The sequence below is a fragment of the Manihot esculenta genome, chromosome 13 (assembly GCF_001659605.2).
Source record: "Manihot esculenta cultivar AM560-2 chromosome 13, M.esculenta_v8, whole genome shotgun sequence".
NCBI classification, from domain to species: domain Eukaryota; kingdom Viridiplantae; phylum Streptophyta; class Magnoliopsida; order Malpighiales; family Euphorbiaceae; genus Manihot; species Manihot esculenta.
In genome coordinates this window covers 4,476,241-4,494,674 of record NC_035173.2, presented here as the reverse complement: position 1 = coordinate 4,494,674, position 18,434 = coordinate 4,476,241, and the positions used below count along the sequence as shown (strand labels likewise).

The 18,434-nt window shown below is 35.5% G+C and overlaps 3 protein-coding genes across 7 annotated transcripts; all 3 read left to right on the top strand.

Moving 5' to 3' along the window:
• The first annotated feature begins 966 nt into the window (after window positions 1-966).
• Window positions 967-6,009, top strand: LOC110629896 (thioredoxin-like fold domain-containing protein MRL7, chloroplastic). 4 transcript variants are annotated; one of them, XR_002490311.2, is made up of 7 exons: window positions 967-1,132; window positions 1,455-2,586; window positions 3,194-3,278; window positions 3,611-3,722; window positions 3,813-3,924; window positions 4,648-4,716; window positions 5,625-5,905. XR_002490311.2 is itself a non-coding variant. In XM_021777096.2 (7 exons), the coding sequence occupies exons 3-6, from the start codon at window positions 1,739-1,741 to the stop codon at window positions 3,914-3,916; spliced, it is 1,149 nt and encodes a 382-aa protein (XP_021632788.1). In that variant the 5' UTR covers window positions 967-1,132; window positions 1,303-1,357; window positions 1,455-1,738; the 3' UTR covers window positions 3,917-3,924; window positions 5,625-6,009. The 4 variants fall into 4 exon arrangements, 3 of the variants coding, with proteins under 3 accessions (XP_021632788.1, XP_021632789.1, XP_021632787.1); XM_021777096.2 differs by lacking the exon at window positions 4,648-4,716 and adding an exon at window positions 1,303-1,357 and having other exon boundaries at window positions 5,625-6,009; XM_021777097.2 differs by lacking the exon at window positions 4,648-4,716 and adding an exon at window positions 1,295-1,357 and having other exon boundaries at window positions 5,625-6,009.
• Window positions 6,010-6,479: 470 nt separating this feature from the next.
• LOC110630174 (succinate--CoA ligase [ADP-forming] subunit beta, mitochondrial) lies at window positions 6,480-12,068 on the top strand. The gene is made up of 12 exons (XM_021777527.2): window positions 6,480-6,772; window positions 7,093-7,203; window positions 7,494-7,605; window positions 8,348-8,412; window positions 9,180-9,257; window positions 9,415-9,489; window positions 9,598-9,750; window positions 9,873-10,007; window positions 10,919-11,083; window positions 11,266-11,388; window positions 11,515-11,586; window positions 11,680-12,068. Exons 1-12 carry the CDS (start codon window positions 6,674-6,676, stop codon window positions 11,755-11,757), a joined length of 1,266 nt encoding a protein of 421 aa, XP_021633219.1. The 5' UTR covers window positions 6,480-6,673; the 3' UTR covers window positions 11,758-12,068.
• Window positions 12,069-13,263: 1,195 nt separating this feature from the next.
• On the top strand, window positions 13,264-18,212 carry LOC110630250. Of its 2 annotated transcripts, none has more exons than XM_043949205.1 (2): window positions 13,264-14,010; window positions 17,152-18,212. In XM_043949205.1, exon 1 carries the CDS (start codon window positions 13,532-13,534, stop codon window positions 13,952-13,954), a length of 423 nt encoding a protein of 140 aa, XP_043805140.1. In that variant the 5' UTR covers window positions 13,264-13,531; the 3' UTR covers window positions 13,955-14,010; window positions 17,152-18,212. The 2 variants fall into 2 exon arrangements, with proteins under 2 accessions (XP_043805140.1, XP_043805141.1); XM_043949206.1 differs by lacking the exon at window positions 17,152-18,212 and adding an exon at window positions 15,785-17,127.
• Window positions 18,213-18,434: the final 222 nt, after the last annotated feature.

Sequence of the window (18,434 nt, the reverse complement as noted above, 5' to 3'; positions counted from 1 at the left end):
AACAGAAAGAATAGAGAAAAGCCAGAAATGGAAAAGGCAGATGAGACTCAAAGACTGCGCAACGCCAGAAAGATGAAAGGATTTTATGGAGGCATCTGAACACGAACAGACGCGGTATTAATGGTTTTTGATATTCACCCCCTCGACAGTCGGAGCAATAACTGCCGAGAAGGTGAAGGGGCAATTGATAACCGCTGGATTTCTTAACCCCGGACCAGGGCCTCGACTATAGCCAAAAGCCCATCAAGCAGAGGCCCACACACACGTGAGACAAGCCTGATCCGTATGCCTTCAAAGGCCGGGCTCACTCATCTCCTCCATTCAGGCCGGCCCAACCCGCGCCAAGCAAGCCCTCTCCTCTTGGGCTCAGCATCTGGTCCGACTCTCAGCCCAGCCCAGTGTCCAGACCCAACTCAGACAGCCTGGCAGATCCGCACGGATGTACGCATGGGGAGAATCAGAGGCCGTTACGCATGGAGCAGGCGGCTGATACCCTCGTACACCCAAATCTGCATGTCAGAGACGCGTGTCCCAATCACGGAGAGGCCTTTACACGTCACCATGAGCAAAGCAGAAAGGATAAAAGGGGAGCACCGTCCCCAGACAAACCAAGTTTCGAGAGGAGTCTGAGAAAGTTGTATTAATCATTGTCTTGTAATACAAAACCCTTGTAAAACCCTATTCCATTGGATCTCAGATCATCAATAATAATATTATTATTTAATATAGTTTGTTAGTGTTTTATTTTAAAAATATTATATTTACTTTACTGATTTCGTTGCTTTATTTAAAAATATTCTCATTTTATCCCTGAAAATACCCTATTAAAATGGTGTGATTACAAAATTTAACAACGTCGGCAGCTGGCAGCAAGGGACTTTCGACACTTAAACGACAACGTTTGTGTTGGATAAGAATAAACAGAGGGGTTTTGGGTTTTTCTCCCTGGTGCGCTGGTCATGGGCCTCTCTCCCACACTCGCTTCTTTTTTTTTTTTTTTGAAACTTTCATTTTATCTTTAATGACAGGAGAATTCAAGCACAACCAATAGCAACCAGCAACCAGCTTTTCCACCAGGAAAATTGTGCTTCTTTTCCCGGATTTCTATTGCTTGTGCTCCTAACATTTGGAGGTGAAATGATTTTGAGTTTAATTTTTTCCACCTTATCTGTTTTTTTTTTGGGCATTTAAAATAGATATTAGTTATTAAAATCTGTAATCCATTTGCGCTTCTAGGTTATAATCTCTATTTGTTGATTTGGTATTGCCAAAACTCTTAAAAACGATTCTGTAGTTTCGCAGTATCCTCTGGTTAACCTCTCTGTGATCTAAGCGCTTCTACTGCGAAATGGATGAAGTAAAATTTAAGTTTAATGGGTTACTGTGTATTTCTATACTGATAGTTAATCTGCTTAGTTTTATTTTTCATTAAGTCCTCTTTGTTGACTTAATAGGAATTGAGCGAACAAAGGTTCTAAGGATGGTGAGTTGGAGACCTGAATCGTCATGTGTAGAACAAGTTGAGGGAGAATTTGACTGAATTATGGTAAATCTTCGAAAAGTGAAAGCATAAAACAGATTCTGAATTGCTTATAGCATATGGATTTGCTTATGTTTCAGATATAAATCCTTCCCATCTTTTTTTTAACACTAATATATGTTTGGTATTCCCTTGCCTAAAAACATTTCCGCGTCCACAATCAATTGCTAATCTATTTCTGCTTGTGAGTGAAGGAAAATGTTTTCCCTTAAAACATTTGCCATGCCACAATCTTTTTCACCTCTTTGTTCAGTGAAGGTTGAGCGTAATTTGCTATTTTTTTCTTCAATTTCTCCTCAAAACCCTGTTTGTATATCAACTTCATGCACTTCTACTCCGGAATTTGTCTCGCCTTCTCCCATGTACTGTGGACGCGGTAGAAAACCTTTATCTTGCTTTGCTGTTTCAAGGAGTTCTGATACAGAGCCTGACCCTGAAACTAGCACCAAGCCCAAAGCTAAACCTAAAACAAGATCTCACCATCCAGAAGCTCTAGATTCTCAAAAAGAAGATGAAAAACCTGATACAATCTTCCCAACAACAATTCCACGCAAGCCAAGGCGCGGTCGTAGAAGTGAAGCAGTTGCAGTTGAGGATTTTGTTCGTGACTCACTTGAACGAACATTTGCTTCAATCCGGCAGCAGAACCCCGAAGTTTTAGAGAATCAGGAAAATATAATGAAGGACAGAGTTAAAGGTAACCTAGATTCAGAAACAACTGATGAGGACAAGGATGAGGATGATGGTGACAATGAATACGAAGATAAACAAGATGTTGCTAGAGGAAAAAGAAAGAAAAAGAAGATGGTGGTTGAGGAGGAAGACCCAGATTGGCCATTGGATGCTGATGTGGGTTGGGGAATCAGAGCATCAGATTATTTTGAGAAGCATGCAATCAAGAATGTTATGGGAGAAGATGGACTGGAGATTGACTGGGAGGGGGAGATGGATGATAACTGGGTGAAGGAGATCAATTGTCTTGAGTGGGAGAGTTTCGCTTTTCATCCTAGCCCATTAATTGTTCTTGTTTTTGAGAGATACAACAGGTAACTATCTTCTTTCATTTGGTATTTTCTCATACTAGGAGGGCTTTTTCTTTACTATTATTATAATTTTAGACAAATATTGTTCTTGAAGGTGTGATAATACATACAAAGATCTTTGATAGTGTTTCTTGAGCCAAATGATTTATGAAATTGAGTTAACCTTGAAGTATTGCATGTTTTTACTTTATGCAGCTTCTAGAAATTAATTTAAGATATCAAATTGAAAGCCTTAATTGTTGTTTATCTGTAATTCTGCATGATTTACTTGTCTGTTATTTAGTGCAAATTATACCAGAAAAGGGTTCTGAACTAGGGCCAGAGTGTTTTATATTAGTGCTTCATACCTTCACAACATAATTTTCATAAAGAACAGGCAGAAACCTACTTGTTCTTATATGAAAATGTATGGTTTTTTAATATCTTGCAAGTATATATGCAGGCAGTTTCTGGAAAATTGTATGTTATGCATATTTCATTAATGGACCTGATAACTTTACAAGAAAGACAAAGCAATCAATGCCTAATTTGGGACTCCATTTGAATGTTTGGGAGGAGAGTGCTTAATAGGCATGAATGAAAGAATAAGACAACTGAAATTTGTCTGCAGGGCAACTGATAACTGGAAGACTTTGAAAGAGCTAGAGAAGGCAGTCAAGGTGTATTGGGGTGCAAAGGATCGACTACCTCCTCGGGTAAACTATAAATATTCTTTTCCATTTAAAATTGTTAACTTTCTTAAGGATACCGATTTCTCTTAGTTTTACTCGATTCCTTGTGAATTATTTTTTGGGACATAACTTTACTGACAGGGTGGGATTCCTCTTGTTTCTGCTTCTTGATAAACATTAGAAATTTGAAGTCTTGTTTTAAAATCTAATAATGTAATTTGTTTCTTTCTTATGCCTATTTACAGTGAAAATTTTGTGATTTCCTTATTTTAGTTTGTCTTTCTTTCCTTTATTTCCTAGTTCATGGTATATGACCTTGGATTGATTATATTGATCTTGGAATCTTCTGGAATCAGACAGTGAAGATAGACATTAATATCGAGAAAGATTTGGCATATGCTCTTAAAGTTAAAGAATGCCCTCAAATTTTATTTTTGCGAGGAAACAGGATCATTTATAGGGAGAGAGGTGAGACCTTATTCTTCTTGTAGAGTTATAAGAAGCATGGTTTTATTCAGTTGTTACCAAGATATAAATATATCCTAATTCGTTTTGCAGAGTTCAGAACTTCAGATCAATTGGTACAGATAATTGCACATTTCTACTACAATGCCAAGAAGCCTTCTTGTGTAAATGATGCAGCTCTATTTCCACATTATTAGTTTGTTAGGTACTCAAATGGATTCTGTTACGAGAGATTATCTACTTGCAAGTTCATTGCTGACTATTAGCATTGCTCCTAAAGTAATGCCTAGCTTATCTTAATATAATTAGTTCAACTCACTTCTACTTTTTGTGGGGGACATTCATGTGAATTGTGCAATTTATATTAGATGCATAATTCATGATATAAATTTTCAACTTGCACTTATGAAAGAATCTTTGGGTTTTTGCATTAACATAACCCACTCTATCTACTCATGGAACTTTCTGCTAATAGTACATGATTTTCATCAAGACTTGCTCAGGAGTTGAGAAAAATGCTTTGCAGATGAAGTAGTAAAGTAACCCCAATTAAGTACTCGCAGGTGATGGGTTTAGTTGAAAATTTTAACCTCAAACACAAGTGGATTTGTCAAAAATAATTTGACTGTGTTTCTGAACAAAGAGGATTGTGTCGTTTTGGATGCAAATTATGTCTATGCGACTATCGTGCTCATTTATCTAATTCTAGCTTAACATCATTATGATAGTGCTTTGCATGATTTTTGGTGTATATGTGCCGTTGAGTCTTGGCTAATGACAAATGCTTTATTGAATTCTTAAATTGTTGTTTTGGTACATAGGATTATCATGCGTTATGCATGCTTTTCAGTTTAGTTCTGTTCTCTTCTGTTTCTAATCTCTTGCTTTTATGGTAACCGTAACGGTTGCCCTTAATTTATGATGTCAGATAATGGCCCAAGTTTATGAGAATACTCTTAATGAGTTAATATTAATGTGCAAATACAAGACATAAATGGTACGTAATATCTGGACATAAGAACAACTCTGCTTTTTACTGTGTACTAGATATTTTGCCTTACAATTTTGGTAAATACTGCCTCAGTTTTTTTTTATCTGTCATTTTAGGCTTATTTTTTTTTCTAAATATGTGTGTTTGATGGTTCTAATGCTTTATTCAGTATTTTTTTCCCCTGATTTACCCTTCAATAATTGGAATATTTTTAAACCATTAATTGGGTTCATCCTATTTGTATAGACATTTTAATTGAAGGGTAATATAGTATTTTTTATCTCTACTTTTGTTAAAATTTAGTATATTTATTACTCTCTTTAATTCATGTGTATGAACCTTAAACGACAGATTAAAAAAAACAAAGGGAGTATTATTCATGTAAGTCCATAAAAGCTTGATTACGCCAGACACATTTGAATGTGGCATATTGCCATTAATTTTTTATAATCAAATCAAATTTTGATAGCCATGACACATGAGTGGACCTGGGGCCAATTTTTAGAGAAAGGAGAAAAGCCTAACCGCATTGGATTATCAGACAAATGGAGAAGAATAGTTAGGTAGCAGACAAAATAAGACTCTTGGAGTTATAGGCCTATAAATAAGAAGTTTAGCTTGGCGGTTTTGCTATTTAGTTAGTTCGTAGACTGAAGAGATGGCAAGACTATCCTCCTGCCTTTTCCTTGTCCTCCTTTTCTTAGCAGCAGGTCAATATCTCTTCACTCTCACTTTTCACCTTGCATTCTTGTGTTTTAGTTGTACTTTGCTTGTAGATCTGAACTGGGCTAAGGGTTTTTTCTAGGACAAAAGGAAGCAGAACACGTAAAAATCTTTGAAACAATCTTTCTCTCTCATACCCTCTTTCTTTCTGTATGAACTGTGTTAATGGATGCTGATTTTTCCTGTGGCAGCTAAAGGTGGGCTATGCCAGGCAGGAGAGCCTAAACAGTGTATAATCAGCTGGGACTGCCAAGGCAACACAGCTTGCAAGGTGGAGTGCAGGACCAATTACCGGCGAGGTCGTGGTTTCTGCACCGGCAGCCCTAGAGCCTGCTTATGTGCATATTTATGTCCTCCTTGAAATGCTTGTAGAATTGTATGTACTCAAAGGAGGGGAACACCGAAGATGTATGAGATGAAACTGTAATGCTTAAAATAAAGTTGAAGGCTTAAAATAAAGTTGAAGGTTTAAGATGGTGTTACATATTCTGATTGAAATTTATGCTCTGCAATGAGAGTGTTCCTTCTGTTGAATCCGTTTCATATAAAGCCAATGAGAGTGTTCATTCTGTTGAATCTGTTTCATATAAAGCCATCACAGGAGTCATGTGAAAATTTCCTTACGTGGGATTTTGGTGTATTCTTTGATTACTGATTTATTTTTGTGTTGGTATTTAATTATTGAGAATGATTGGCAGGGGTGCAATTGACCATAATATAATGTAATGATATGAACTTTTAATTAATTATATCTAATTTTGCATGCACCATGGTGTGGTGTGAAATAAAAGTGAATTGTAATTTTTAATCGTAATTTAATTGAATTTGTTTCCTTTTAATAAGATTTTTCTTTTTCTGAACTTCTTAATTTTTTGTATTTATTAATTTTAATTGTTAACAGAATTACAAAATTCAAATCACTAATTTGACTCCTGAATTGGATATTTCAAGGCCTAACATTTGTGAATACTGAATGGCATATTCGATAAACGGAGGGGGAAAGTTAATTAAGAGGGAAAGAAAGGGGCCGTACGCATAAATACATAAGAAGTTGGAGTGAAAATCGGAATTAGTGCAAACTGAAAAACCTAGGGTCCGTCTCGCTTTTCTTTTCTTTTGACCCGAGTGCATCTGATTCCGGTTGTCCTCTCCTCTCACCTCTCTCTCTCTCTCTCTCTCTCTCTCTCTCGCTCTCTCTCGTTCCCGTAGGGTTGGAAGTTGATCTCTGAGAAGAAGCACAATGAGAGGATTGCTAAAAAAGCTCGTTTCTCGTTCCCTCTCCGTCGCCGGAAATTGGCAACAGCAGCAACTCCGCCGTCTCAACATCCATGAGTATCAGGTCTTTCTCTTCTCCTCCTTTTACATGCATCCACGTATGTGGATCGTTGTATCTGTGATTTTCTGTTTGCCTGCCGAGAAACACAAGCTATAGACCTAATCGTTTTTTTTTCCTTTGTCCCCTCGTTTGGCATCTAAGAGAACGGAAAAGAAAACTGGAACATATATATTGCATCTTATTTTACGGTTTTAATTTTTTTATTGCCCAAATCACGTGCTGGTATTAGTGAAGTTTTGTGAGTGTTAGTGTTGTTTGTCTCTGCATTTGCTGGGATTATACGCATTGGCTTGATTCTAGATGGTAACTACTTTTGTCAATAGGGAGCTGGTTTGATGAGCAAATATGGGATCAACGTCCCAAAGGGTGTAGCTGTTTCGTCTGTTGATGAGGTCAGAAAGGCAATTCAAGAAGTATTTCCTAATGATAGTGAGGTATGTATTTAAATATTATGAAATGCGATTAAGATATATTCACCCTTTGGTTTTTAAGAAATATGGAAAAAGAAAGAAAATTTTAGTTGTAGATCTTGTAGTATTTGTGATAGTTTATATTCAATGAAATTGAAGGGGGGAGGGATGGTAATCAAACTGGCGAATTATCACATGAATTCTCGGTTTCTATATTCTAGTTTCCTTATATTGTTGTTTGAAACTTTAGCTTTTAGTCGTTTTTACTGCTAGCATGAAATAAATGGTGGTTACTTACTTTGGCTTTGGTGCAGTTGGTGGTTAAGAGCCAAATTTTGGCTGGTGGACGAGGCTTAGGAAAATTTAAGAATGGCTTTGAGGGTGGAGTTCACATTGTTAAGGCTGACAAGGTTGAAGAAACAGCTGGTAATTTAGATTGGATTTTTTTTTTTTCGTAAGAACTTGGTTCAAAGGTTTTCTTTTCTGGATTATCTCTGTTTCCAGTTGGCTATTTGAAATTGCTCTTTTGAAAGATATGCTCCACTCCTGTTGTAGCATTAAAATGGAAAAGATGTTTAAATGTGAGATGATGTGCTGTTGAAAATGAATTATGGTCATTACATGGGATTACTGTTAGTGTGTTTATGTGTGCATTCAAGCTTATAGGGTTATAGCTTGTGTGCAGTGTATGATTTACTCAATTAGTCTGCTTTAGTTGCTATTGTATTTGAGGGTTTATAGCACTCAAGTTGTACCAATCCACACCAACGTATGATGAAACCCAAGTTGAATTAACTTGTGCTTTTCTGGCTTACTCTTTCGGATAAAAGTAATTGCAGAACTGATTTTCCATAACTATCAATTATGAACCTTGCCAACATAATTTAATGGGCGTACTTTATTTCCTTGAAATGAAGAGAAGGGCATTCTCCCAGCCCCACTGTAAGATGTGGATCGCATAGAACTGCTTTTCACGTTCATGTTAAATTACTGGATAGCCACTTGTGATTTTCTTTTGTTGGTTTAGTATATTCTTAATTCTTTCTAGCTGTTTATTTGGTTCTAGCTTCAGACATGGGAAAACTGGAATGTTTTGTTTAGATTGATGATTGATAGATGCTGCTTAATGTTTATGTGGTGGTTTCTGAATGGTGTTTGTTGCATTCAGGAAAGATGCTTGGGCAGATTCTTGTTACCAAGCAAACTGGTCCTCAAGGAAAAGTTGTCAGCAAGGTTTGGCATCATTGATTCCCTTTGAAGTAGAATTTATGTTGAGAAATAATATTGTTGAATTCATATGCATATCCTTGGATCTGTTAACAAATGGCTTGAATAAAATACTGTAAAGTGGGGCTTTGTAAATTGAAATGAAATTCTTTGACCTTTGAAGGAAACAAAGGAATGTCTTCGTTAGACTAAGGTCTAGAATTTAGTGTTTCTACTTTATGAGGTTATAGCTATAAACATTCACACTATTCTGCTTATAGTGACAAATGTTGTTGAAATTCTGACCTGATTTATTCCTCAAGGTTTAGGTGTACCATAGAGAATTTCACTGCAATCTGGTGATTATATTAGAATGAACCATCATGTGCGAAACTCAAATACCGTCCTTGTAATGTAACTGTATTTGAAATTATTGTTGGTATAGCAAATTATTATTGATATTTATTTATGTTTACATTACAACAAAAGCAGCAGTAGAAGCAGCTAAGCGTTAATCCTGAATTAGTTGGAGTCAGTTGCGTGGATCCTTATTTTCCATTTTGCTTAGTTAGGCTCTAAGTATGTGCACATAAAATATTTGTTATGGAAGATTCATGAGTTTGATTACAATGACAAGCTCAAAACTCTTGACAGCATGATTATTATCCACTGCTCATTTTATTTTCAGTCAATTCTTGATATGTAATATTATCATTTCATACCTCCTAATATTTTCCTTTGAAAAGGTTATGTCTGTTTAAGAATTGACTGCTTGAATATCTATTCTTTGGCAGGTTTATCTGTGTGAAAAGTTATCACTTGTCAATGAGATGTACTTTGCTATCATGTTGGATCGTCAAACTGCTGGGCCTGTATGTTTCACTGTCTGAGATTGCTATTTTCACAATTGATTTGCATTATTGATTTGTCTTTTCTACTCTTCATCATCATTTTTGTCCATTCCAGCAAGTCCTAATGGGAAATTATTTTTCTGAATCAAGTTGCATGTATTTGTATCATGCTTTTCAGCTTATTATTGCCTGTAAAAAGGGGGGAACCAGCATTGAAGACCTTGCAGAGAAATTCCCTGACTTGATTATTAAGGTTTCCATCCTCTCTTCCCTCCTTATGTTTGACGCATGGTTTTTTAAGCTGTCATCTTGTTCTTTTGTAATTGCCTTACGCTTGTGTAATTGATCCACTGTCTCTTAGGTGCCCATTGATGTATTTAAAGGAATTACTGATGAAGATGCTGCAAAAGTTGTAGATGGTTTAGCTCCAAAGGTGGCTGATAGAAAAGATTCAATTGAGCAAGTGAAGAAGTTATATAAGCTATTTTGTGAATGTGATTGCACATTGCTGGAAGTGAGTAAAATATCATTTTCCTTGACTGCAACTTATATGAATTCCCTTCCCTTAATTGATGCTTTTGCATTTTATTTCTTATATGAATATCTTATTGTGAAAAATCTTGGCTCTCTGTGTAGATCAATCCCATGGCAGAGACTTCAGGCAACGAGTTAGTAGCTGCTGATGCTAAACTGAACTTCGATGATAATGCTGCCTTTCGTCAGAAAGAGATATTTAGTCTTCGTGATCCAACCCAGGAGGATCCTCGAGAGGTTTGGTTGCAATAAAACATCAAGAAAAAGTCTATAAGGGATTATAACTTTTTAGTTTAGGTAAATTTAAAAAAAAAAAGTGTTCTAATGGTCAGCTAAACTTACACTTGAACATTTACTATTTTAATAATGAAATTAAATGGCTCTAACCTTCTAATTTTATTACACCATGGCTTTTCCATTAAAATATTGTACACTTTGGTTCCTAAGGTTTTATGTTTATCAATGTTGTAGTTTTAAAATTTTCTAATGAAAGAAACTTTTTAATTCATTAAGAGTGAAATGGTGATGACTAAAATGTAACGAAGGGAATAAAATGAATGTTGTCTTAATTATAAGTATATACCTTTTGTTTCTTTTTTATTTTCTTTGGTAGTTGGTCAAGTTATTTGCTATTTAGATTTTTGTTTTGTTTTTTTTTTGTTGTGTTCTTTTTTTATGTTTTCAAAAGATATAGCCCAAAATTGAGTAGACTGTAGGGAAAAACTATTATAACTGAGCCAAATAGATTGGGATTGAAGCTGAGCTAAGTTTAGGTTTCGCTTATCAGATTGAAGACTTGTTCACTAGAAGGCACCAGAGAAGGTCCCACTCGTAGACATAGTGCCACCATAAGAAAGCTTTTCATAGAATGTATGAAGGCATACTACGAATAAAAAGTGATCATGACTAGTTGTCTCATGAATCAGTTTGGTCTTGTCAAAGGGAGGGGAAAATGTAGGGGGTACATTGTGAGGAAGTTATCTTGTTTACACATCTGTAATAATACAAGGTTGCCTTTGAAGGTTGATCATTTGAGTGAATGCACATCTCACTTGTGCACAGACAGAAATTATGTGCATTTTGTTCTGCTAAAAGATGACGAAATGTTCTATTAATTTCTCTATCTTATGTGTTTTATATTTTGATAGGTGGCTGCTGCCAAGGCAGATTTGAATTATATTGGCTTAGATGGAGAAATTGGTTGTATGGTGAATGGTGCTGGATTAGCAATGGCTACGATGGATATAATTAAATTGCACGGTGGAACTCCTGCCAATTTTCTTGATGTTGGTGGGAATGCATCTGAGGGCCAGGTAACATTTAATAATTGAAGTGTGTTTTGCTTTTGATGTGTTCATGATTCATGGGCCTTTCCTGGCCAGTGCCCTTTTCGCCATCTGAGTTCGTTTGCATGTCTATTATGATCATATGTGCATCATAATTGGCACAAGGAAGTATGTTTCTGCCTCATGTACTCTCAAATTTCATGTGGCAGGTGGTTGAGGCCTTCAAGATATTGACTTCTGATGATAAGGTTAAAGCAATTTTAGTGAACATCTTTGGAGGAATAATGAAGTGTGATGTGATAGCAAGTGGAATTGTTAATGCAGCCAAACAGGTGAGTTCTTTGTCAAATTGTGTTTCAGGTTAAAAAGAGATAAAACTGTGTTTTGAACTTTATTGAATGAATTATATCGTTGAATATTGTATGAAGGCATTAATTTTCCTTGCCCTTGTGTATAAGGTTGCACTGAAAGTACCAGTTGTGGTTCGTCTAGAAGGCACTAATGTTGACCAAGGAAAGAGAATTCTCAAGGTAACTTTGAAATTTTGGTAATAAATCATCTACATCATATATTTAAATATTGTTCAATTGAGAAGTTGTGGTGATGATCAATCTGGTGTGCAGGAAAGTGGAATGGCACTAATCACAGCAGAAGACTTGGATGATGCTGCAGAGAAAGCAGTAAAAGCATTAGCTAGTTGAGAAATCAAGAAATGAATCCAGTTTATTGTGGCAGCCATTTTTAAAACTCTCCTGATGTTTTTGCTGATTCAAATGTATTGAATATTTAAAATAACGAAGGAGCAAGAAGGGTTATTACCCTTGAGAATTTTTTTCAGTTACCATTACCACATATTTAAGTGTTTATGGTTAGGAAATTTGTGGCTATCTCTTGGGATGATCTAGGGTGATGAAATAATCCCAAGCCTAGACACTTACTTTCAGAAATTCTGTATGGCTTGCAAGTGAAGATAACGGGCATTATCAAGCCTGTGATTTTTGTTGTCATTGAACATCCTATTGCCCTTTGTTTATTCCTTGCATACTATAGTTGTATTGCCTGGGTTCCCCATTGAATAAAATTTCCATGTAAAATTTCTTCCAAAACAGTGGTTAAATCACCTGGAATCAAATGAAGGGGGGAAAAAAGAGAAGTGGAAGTTGATTATTCCTTAAATACAATTATCGAGGAGAATTCTTGTATGCGAGAAATTATCAGTATTTTAGACGTTGAAGGATTCAGATATCTAGTTGGAATGCTGTGAATTGGAATGGCTAGGATGACCATCATTGCATTTTTTGTTGGTAGATATTTGTAGAGGCAGAGGGGAATGGAATATTGGTCACTAGGGGATTGGGATTGCTCAAAACGTAAAATTCCTCGGTTTCCTCTTCGGTTTCTTTGTTTGTTTTCGGTCCAAGCGAACGTTGAAATTTGGATATTTGCTTCAAAGCATTGATGAAATAGACAGCGTAAGGATTTCCTATTCTTTTCACGATTTGCGTTTAATTAAGAAAAATTCTGCTGTAAATGATTCTTTCATACTATAAATCTATATAGAGTCAGTTTTTAGTAAATTTTTCCTATTAATGAATTAATTAATTTTTGTTCTATGAAGTCAAAACGTTATCATTTTATTGAAATACTTGGTACCAAGTTTATTTTACGATAATTTTTTTAATATTGGAAATAAGAACCGATGTGAATTTAATATATTTTTTTTCAAATATTATTTATAAGTACATCAAAGATGAATGAGAAAGAGATTATACCCAATTCATCAAAACCAGACAAAGAAATTCCATACAGCCATTGCTTCCGCAACTTGGATGGAATATGAGGAGGCAGCAAATCTCATGGAACCAACAAGAAAATGGCCCAAGCTATCTCGAACCAACCATCTGAAACCAGTGCCTGATGCATGCAAATCAGAAGCATAAAATAATTAAAATTAAATACATACATATAAATTATTTAAAATGATAAATTTATTTTAATAAAGTGTTTCTATACGCAATAATAGTCTTCTTATTAAACAAATTAAACTTCGTTAAAGGATAATTTCGAATTTCTTTTTATATTTAATAATTAAATATTATCGAGGTAAAGATTTTCAATTTCCTTCTCTGTAAACCTTATTTCCAGAAAAAATAAATGAATAAATAAGCCAGATATAATTACGATATTATTCTGTTAGAGCATAAAAGAAGGTTTAAAGGGAAGGGCGTTATAGTAATTATCGCATGGCATCGATGTAATTTAAACGGCAGACAAGGGCCATTCTGAAGACGGCCTCTATAAATATGAACTCACCCCTTTTCGTCACTGTTTTCTCGTCTCAGAATCTTAAGCACTTCAAATCTGCCGTTCTTTAGTTTCCTACTTTCCTTTTTCTTTTTTTGTTTCATTCTTTATCCGATTTTCTTCATTTTCTGAGTCAATTTTTTTGACGTGGCATGCATCGATTCGTAAAAAATGAGCACCAAAACGATGCGTTCCCCTCCCCGTCGCGTTCTGAAGCGCAAGGAGATCAGAGAGGGTGTTGATTCCCTGAATTTGTCTCCACAAGCAGCAGCAGCCACAAAATTACCGAAGCCGAGCATTCCTCAAGCTGGCGCAGAGCCGGTTTCGTTTAATCAGCTAATGGCTGGGTATTTAGCGCACGAGTACCTAACTAAAGGAACGATCTATGGTCAACAGTGGGACCCAGCCGGAGCCGAAGAGGAGTGGCAGAAGGTCGATGACGATGAGCCGAGTGAGGACGACGAAGAAGAAGCCGCGCCGAGCAAGGGAAATTATAAAAGGTACGTGGAGGTATCGAGCTTATTGAAGGCAGAAGGGGCTCACTTACCTGGCGTTGTCAACCCAAGCCAGCTCTCCCGCTTCTTGCACATGTGATCGGCATGACTACTCAGGCTTGGCTGGCAATTTTTAGCCGTGGAGCTTTCTCATTGGTAATTTTTTTTTTCTTTTTTTAAGAAATCTGAGCTTCATTGTATAAAACAAACATCAATTTATGAAAAATGCTTTGTTTCTGTGTGGGTTTTGGTTGTTCAACACCACCCATCAATAAAAAAAAAAAAAAATTAATTGTAAGCATATGAACTATAAGAATTAAACTATTAGAAATTGAAATATAATGGGTTAAAATATTATAATATAGCTTAAAAATAATTATTTTATTAACAAAATAAAATATTATAAATACAACTGTATCTAATTAAAAAAACAAAGATTAAATTGTATTTTTATCAAAACTTAGAGCTTTATTGTAAATTATCCAAAATACAGAGGAAATAGAATATCTTAGTGTTTGACACGTAAAAATAAAAATTAAATATTTTTTAATAAATAAATGGAGGCTAAATTTGAGATTAAGAAATCAAGCAAAGCTAAAGAGTTAAAAAAATTATTTTCAAGATTTAGAATAAAAGCAGGGCTATTAAAATTGGATCAAAATGATTTAATTGAGAACTGAATTTTTTTATTTGGTTTGGTTTAAGCAATAGACACTCTTTTCAATGAAACTGATAAAAATCGGATCGCATTCACAAATAAAAAGGTTCTTATGTTTGAGGTTTGAAATTATTGCGCTAATTATTTCTAAGTAAATTTCTTTTTAATTAAAAAAATATCATTAATAATGATTTATTTTATTAAATAACTTTAATCATTAAGTTATTTTATTTTATTATTTCTTCGAGATTAAAAAAATACATAAATTTATATTATTGTTTTATATAATTTAAATATAATTATATTTATTTTTCATTTGTTATTATAAATTTTCAATTTTAAGTTTTTCTTATTAGATGTAATTATATTATTATTTAAAATTATTGAATTTAAATTTTCAAATTTTTAAATTTAAGTAAATCTATTTTAATAATTATTTATAAACATCGTATAAAAAAATTAATTATAATAAAAATATTATTATTAATTTTATAATATTTATTTAATAATATACCAACTAAATCTCATTTCAACCATAATTTTTTCAAATTCTTAATTTTCTGTTTTTACTGATTTATTAACGGACTGAACTTAAAAACATTAAATGAAAGTGAAAAAATATTGTGATTTTGTAAAGGGAATTAAGAAAGGCAGAAAAATAGAAAAAGAAAGAGAATAGAGGATGGAATTAGAATCTAAGCAAGCAAACAACTGATAAGACCGAAGATAATGGAAACTGCGACTTACGAGGGAGGTTAATGAAGGTTGAAGAGAGAAGCGTTAGATCAAATGCAATCGCACCAAAGAGTGTTAAACTTTTGTTTGTATTGATGGAAATGGAGCTTTTCCTGTCTGGACATTAAATATAAAAGAGAAAAGAAAAAAAAATTTACTCTTCTTTAAGTATTATTTATCTTAAAATACTCAAAAGCCTTCATTTTATTAATAGTTTCTAAGAAAAAAAATATATTACTATTATATTTTAATAATTTATCCAAATAATATGAAAAATAAAATATTTTTTCTCTTTATTTTTTTTTCCAATTTTTTTCTCCTTGATTTGTCAAGTGAAGAGACGAAATCTGAGAGAAATGGACTATGGGAACAAAGTCTTAGATTGGTCAATGACTAGAAATGACGGCAATATATATATTTTTTTAAATGCATGTTGCAAGTTTTCAAATGCGCTCAGCTCAGATCATTACATATCAGAAATAAGGTCCACAGTAAATCAATTCAGAAAAATCTAATTCAATTTTCATCCAACTCAAGACCTAGACGCCAGAAGCAACAGTTGCCTAGCCTACATGTCAAGCATGCAAACCCACACCAGTGCTGCCATCGACCATACCGCTTTGCCAACGTTCACCGACATTGCCATGACCCGCATCGTGAGGCATAATACCACTGGAAAGAACACTGCGAAAGACACCACACCCAAAACGATGAGAAGCCAACATGCATGAAAAATCACAATAGAGAAGAAGGGAACGTAAACAATCATCATCGGTGAGAAAACGAAAACTACAAACTCAGAAAATCAGATGGCCAAACAACCGGATTAACCACGTGCCGCGATAACTTCCACTGAAGAGAACGATTAGCCCGTAATAGTTTCAGTATACTATAACTATAATCCCACCTTAAGGAGTCTAACAGAGGTCTTTGGTGCCGACGACCATCAATCACCTTGCGATTTCGACAAAAAGCATCACGGTGCAAACCTTAGACTTACCACAAAGCAAAAATCCTATTAGAATGGTGGGTGTATAAATCGAATTTGAGATGTGAAAAAAAAAAAAAAAAACTTTCTTTCAAGAGTTAATTGTGAAAAAAATCATATTAAAGATCATTTAAAGAAAAATAAGAAATAATATAAGGAGTTTAGAGTAACTATTTATTTGTAACTATTGGAGATACATTTTTAAACAGATCTGTTTGTAACTATTGTGACTATTGGAGATAACTTTTTAGACAGATATGTCTGAATAACTGATTAGCAGTTTGGATAAAAAAAAATATTTGTCAAATTATAATCTTTGTTTGAGTATAGTTTCATAAACTCTCGATTGCCCAACTTCATCCTAATAGCCGGAGAATCCTAGTAGTTTTCTGGTTCATCTGTCTCAATAATTATATCGAACCTAGTGTAGTGTTTTTCTCCCAATTATATTGGCTGGGTATCCACAAGAATGAGGAATTTTGATACTTTAGCGGTCAAAAACACTTAACCCTATTTGACCAAATATCTTCCTCCTTAAAGCGGTGGAAAAATAAGTTTTTTGTCCTATGTCACCGAACGCCAAAAGAGGGAAATTTTGGGCATCTCCAAATAAAATGACATTACTAGATAGAATCGAAGAAGGATAGGGTCCGCTCGATGAGGGAAGAGAATGATGCTTTAGCCTTTCTCTTAACGATGAAGAAAGCCCCAAAGAAAATGGACATCACCTTAGCGGTGAGGAACGCCATTTTGTTTTAGCAGAGTCATTTGCAAGCAACCATATTTGGGGTCCTCACTTGCCCAGCCTACCTAGCTTTGGGGAAGGCTCTTCTCTAGCTCGGGATCATGGTATTTCACTTTCTGCCTTTTTTATATTTTGAATTGTTTTGCTTATTCACTTTTTTCTTTTTTGCAGATATGACTGGATCTCGAAGCAAATTTGTTGAAGCGGCGTGTGCTACCCGAAAAGGCAAAGGCAAGGCTATTGCTGGAGCTACTAGTCCTCCTGTCAAGTGTGCTCACAACACGGAAGAGGTGATCATGCTTCCTCCTCCCCCTCCCCTACCTGCGACAAAAGAGTTGGCTCATCTTCAACCCAAGTCTTCTGTCCTGGGTGCCTCTGCTTCTATACCAGCTTCTGAACTTCTTGCTGATGTCCCCTCCCCTTCTGCACCTGCTCCTACGAGCAGGAGGGTCGAATCTTTCTAGCCGCTGAGCATCCAGCGCTTGGCTTTGCCACTAAACTGGGCACCCTCACTTCTTGATGATCCTACTCTAAGCCTCCTGCTCATCAAAACTACCCTAGGACCTGCAAATCGCCATCACCTGAATGAGGTCGAGATAGAGGAGCTTTTTTATAATGCTATACACTCTATGCTGGAGGGTGCCCTTTGCGCCTATGTGGTCAAGGAGTGACACAAAACCTTGAGACGGGAGTTTGGTGCAAATGAGATGAACAGGAGGCTCCTAGTTAAGGAAAGTTCGAGGTTAAAGACTCAGGTTAACGAAGTTGAGGGTATTATGAAGGAGACCCTAAAGTTGGTGGACAAGTTCCAGGCTGATCTGGATGAGGCTAACGCTTCTAAGCTGGTCCTTGAGAATCGGGAAAGATCTGCCGAGGACCAAGTGGCCTTATTGCATCGCCAAGTCTTGGAGTTACAAGCTCAGGCTGAAGGGGCCCAGGTGGCTTCAACCAAGGTGGTTGAGCTGGAGGCGGAGATGCAGGAAACAGTAGCCCAAGATGGAGAGATGTTCATTCAAGGCTAGAATTCAGTAAGGAATGAGCTAGTGAAGCGGTTTTCTTTCGATGATTTTTTCTGGATAGACGACATCTTCCCTGAGGAGCAGGACATAATTGAAAAGAAGGAGAAGCGTGTTGAGGACACCCCAACGACCGAGTCTCTATAGATAATATAATTATTGTAGAAAATACCGATGTAATGGAGACTCAGGTAGGGGAACATGAGAATATCCCTCCTATTATGTAATCTCTTCGTGATTAATAAAAATTTATTTTGTCATTATTTTGTTGAGTGCTTGTATACCCTATGCTCGTTTCCAGCCTTCTTTCAAGATTTAAACAATTTCTTTCCTTTCAAGATTTAAACAATTTCTTTCTTTTCAAGAATTGCCAAGAGTTAACACCTGTCCATCATAATAAAATAACTTAAAAATCCTTGAATAATGAAGGTAACACCC

Bases quoted from the DNA above. Each gene is read 5' to 3' on its own strand.
- LOC110629896 (XM_021777096.2), top strand. From the start codon at position 1,739: ATGTTTTCCCTTAAAACATTTGCCATGCCACAATCTTTTTCACCTCTT. The intron at 3,279-3,610 runs GTAAACTATAAA...TTCTGGAATCAG, and splicing joins AGGATCGACTACCTCCTCGG to ACAGTGAAGATAGACATTAA. The intron at 3,723-3,812 runs GTGAGACCTTAT...TTCGTTTTGCAG, and splicing joins GATCATTTATAGGGAGAGAG to AGTTCAGAACTTCAGATCAA.
- LOC110630174 (XM_021777527.2), top strand. From the start codon at position 6,674: ATGAGAGGATTGCTAAAAAAGCTCGTTTCTCGTTCCCTCTCCGTCGCC. The intron at 6,773-7,092 runs GTCTTTCTCTTC...TTTTGTCAATAG, and splicing joins TCAACATCCATGAGTATCAG to GGAGCTGGTTTGATGAGCAA. The intron at 10,008-10,918 runs GTTTGGTTGCAA...ATATTTTGATAG, and splicing joins CCCAGGAGGATCCTCGAGAG to GTGGCTGCTGCCAAGGCAGA.
- LOC110630250 (XM_043949205.1), top strand. From the start codon at position 13,532: ATGAGCACCAAAACGATGCGTTCCCCTCCCCGTCGCGTTCTGAAGCGC.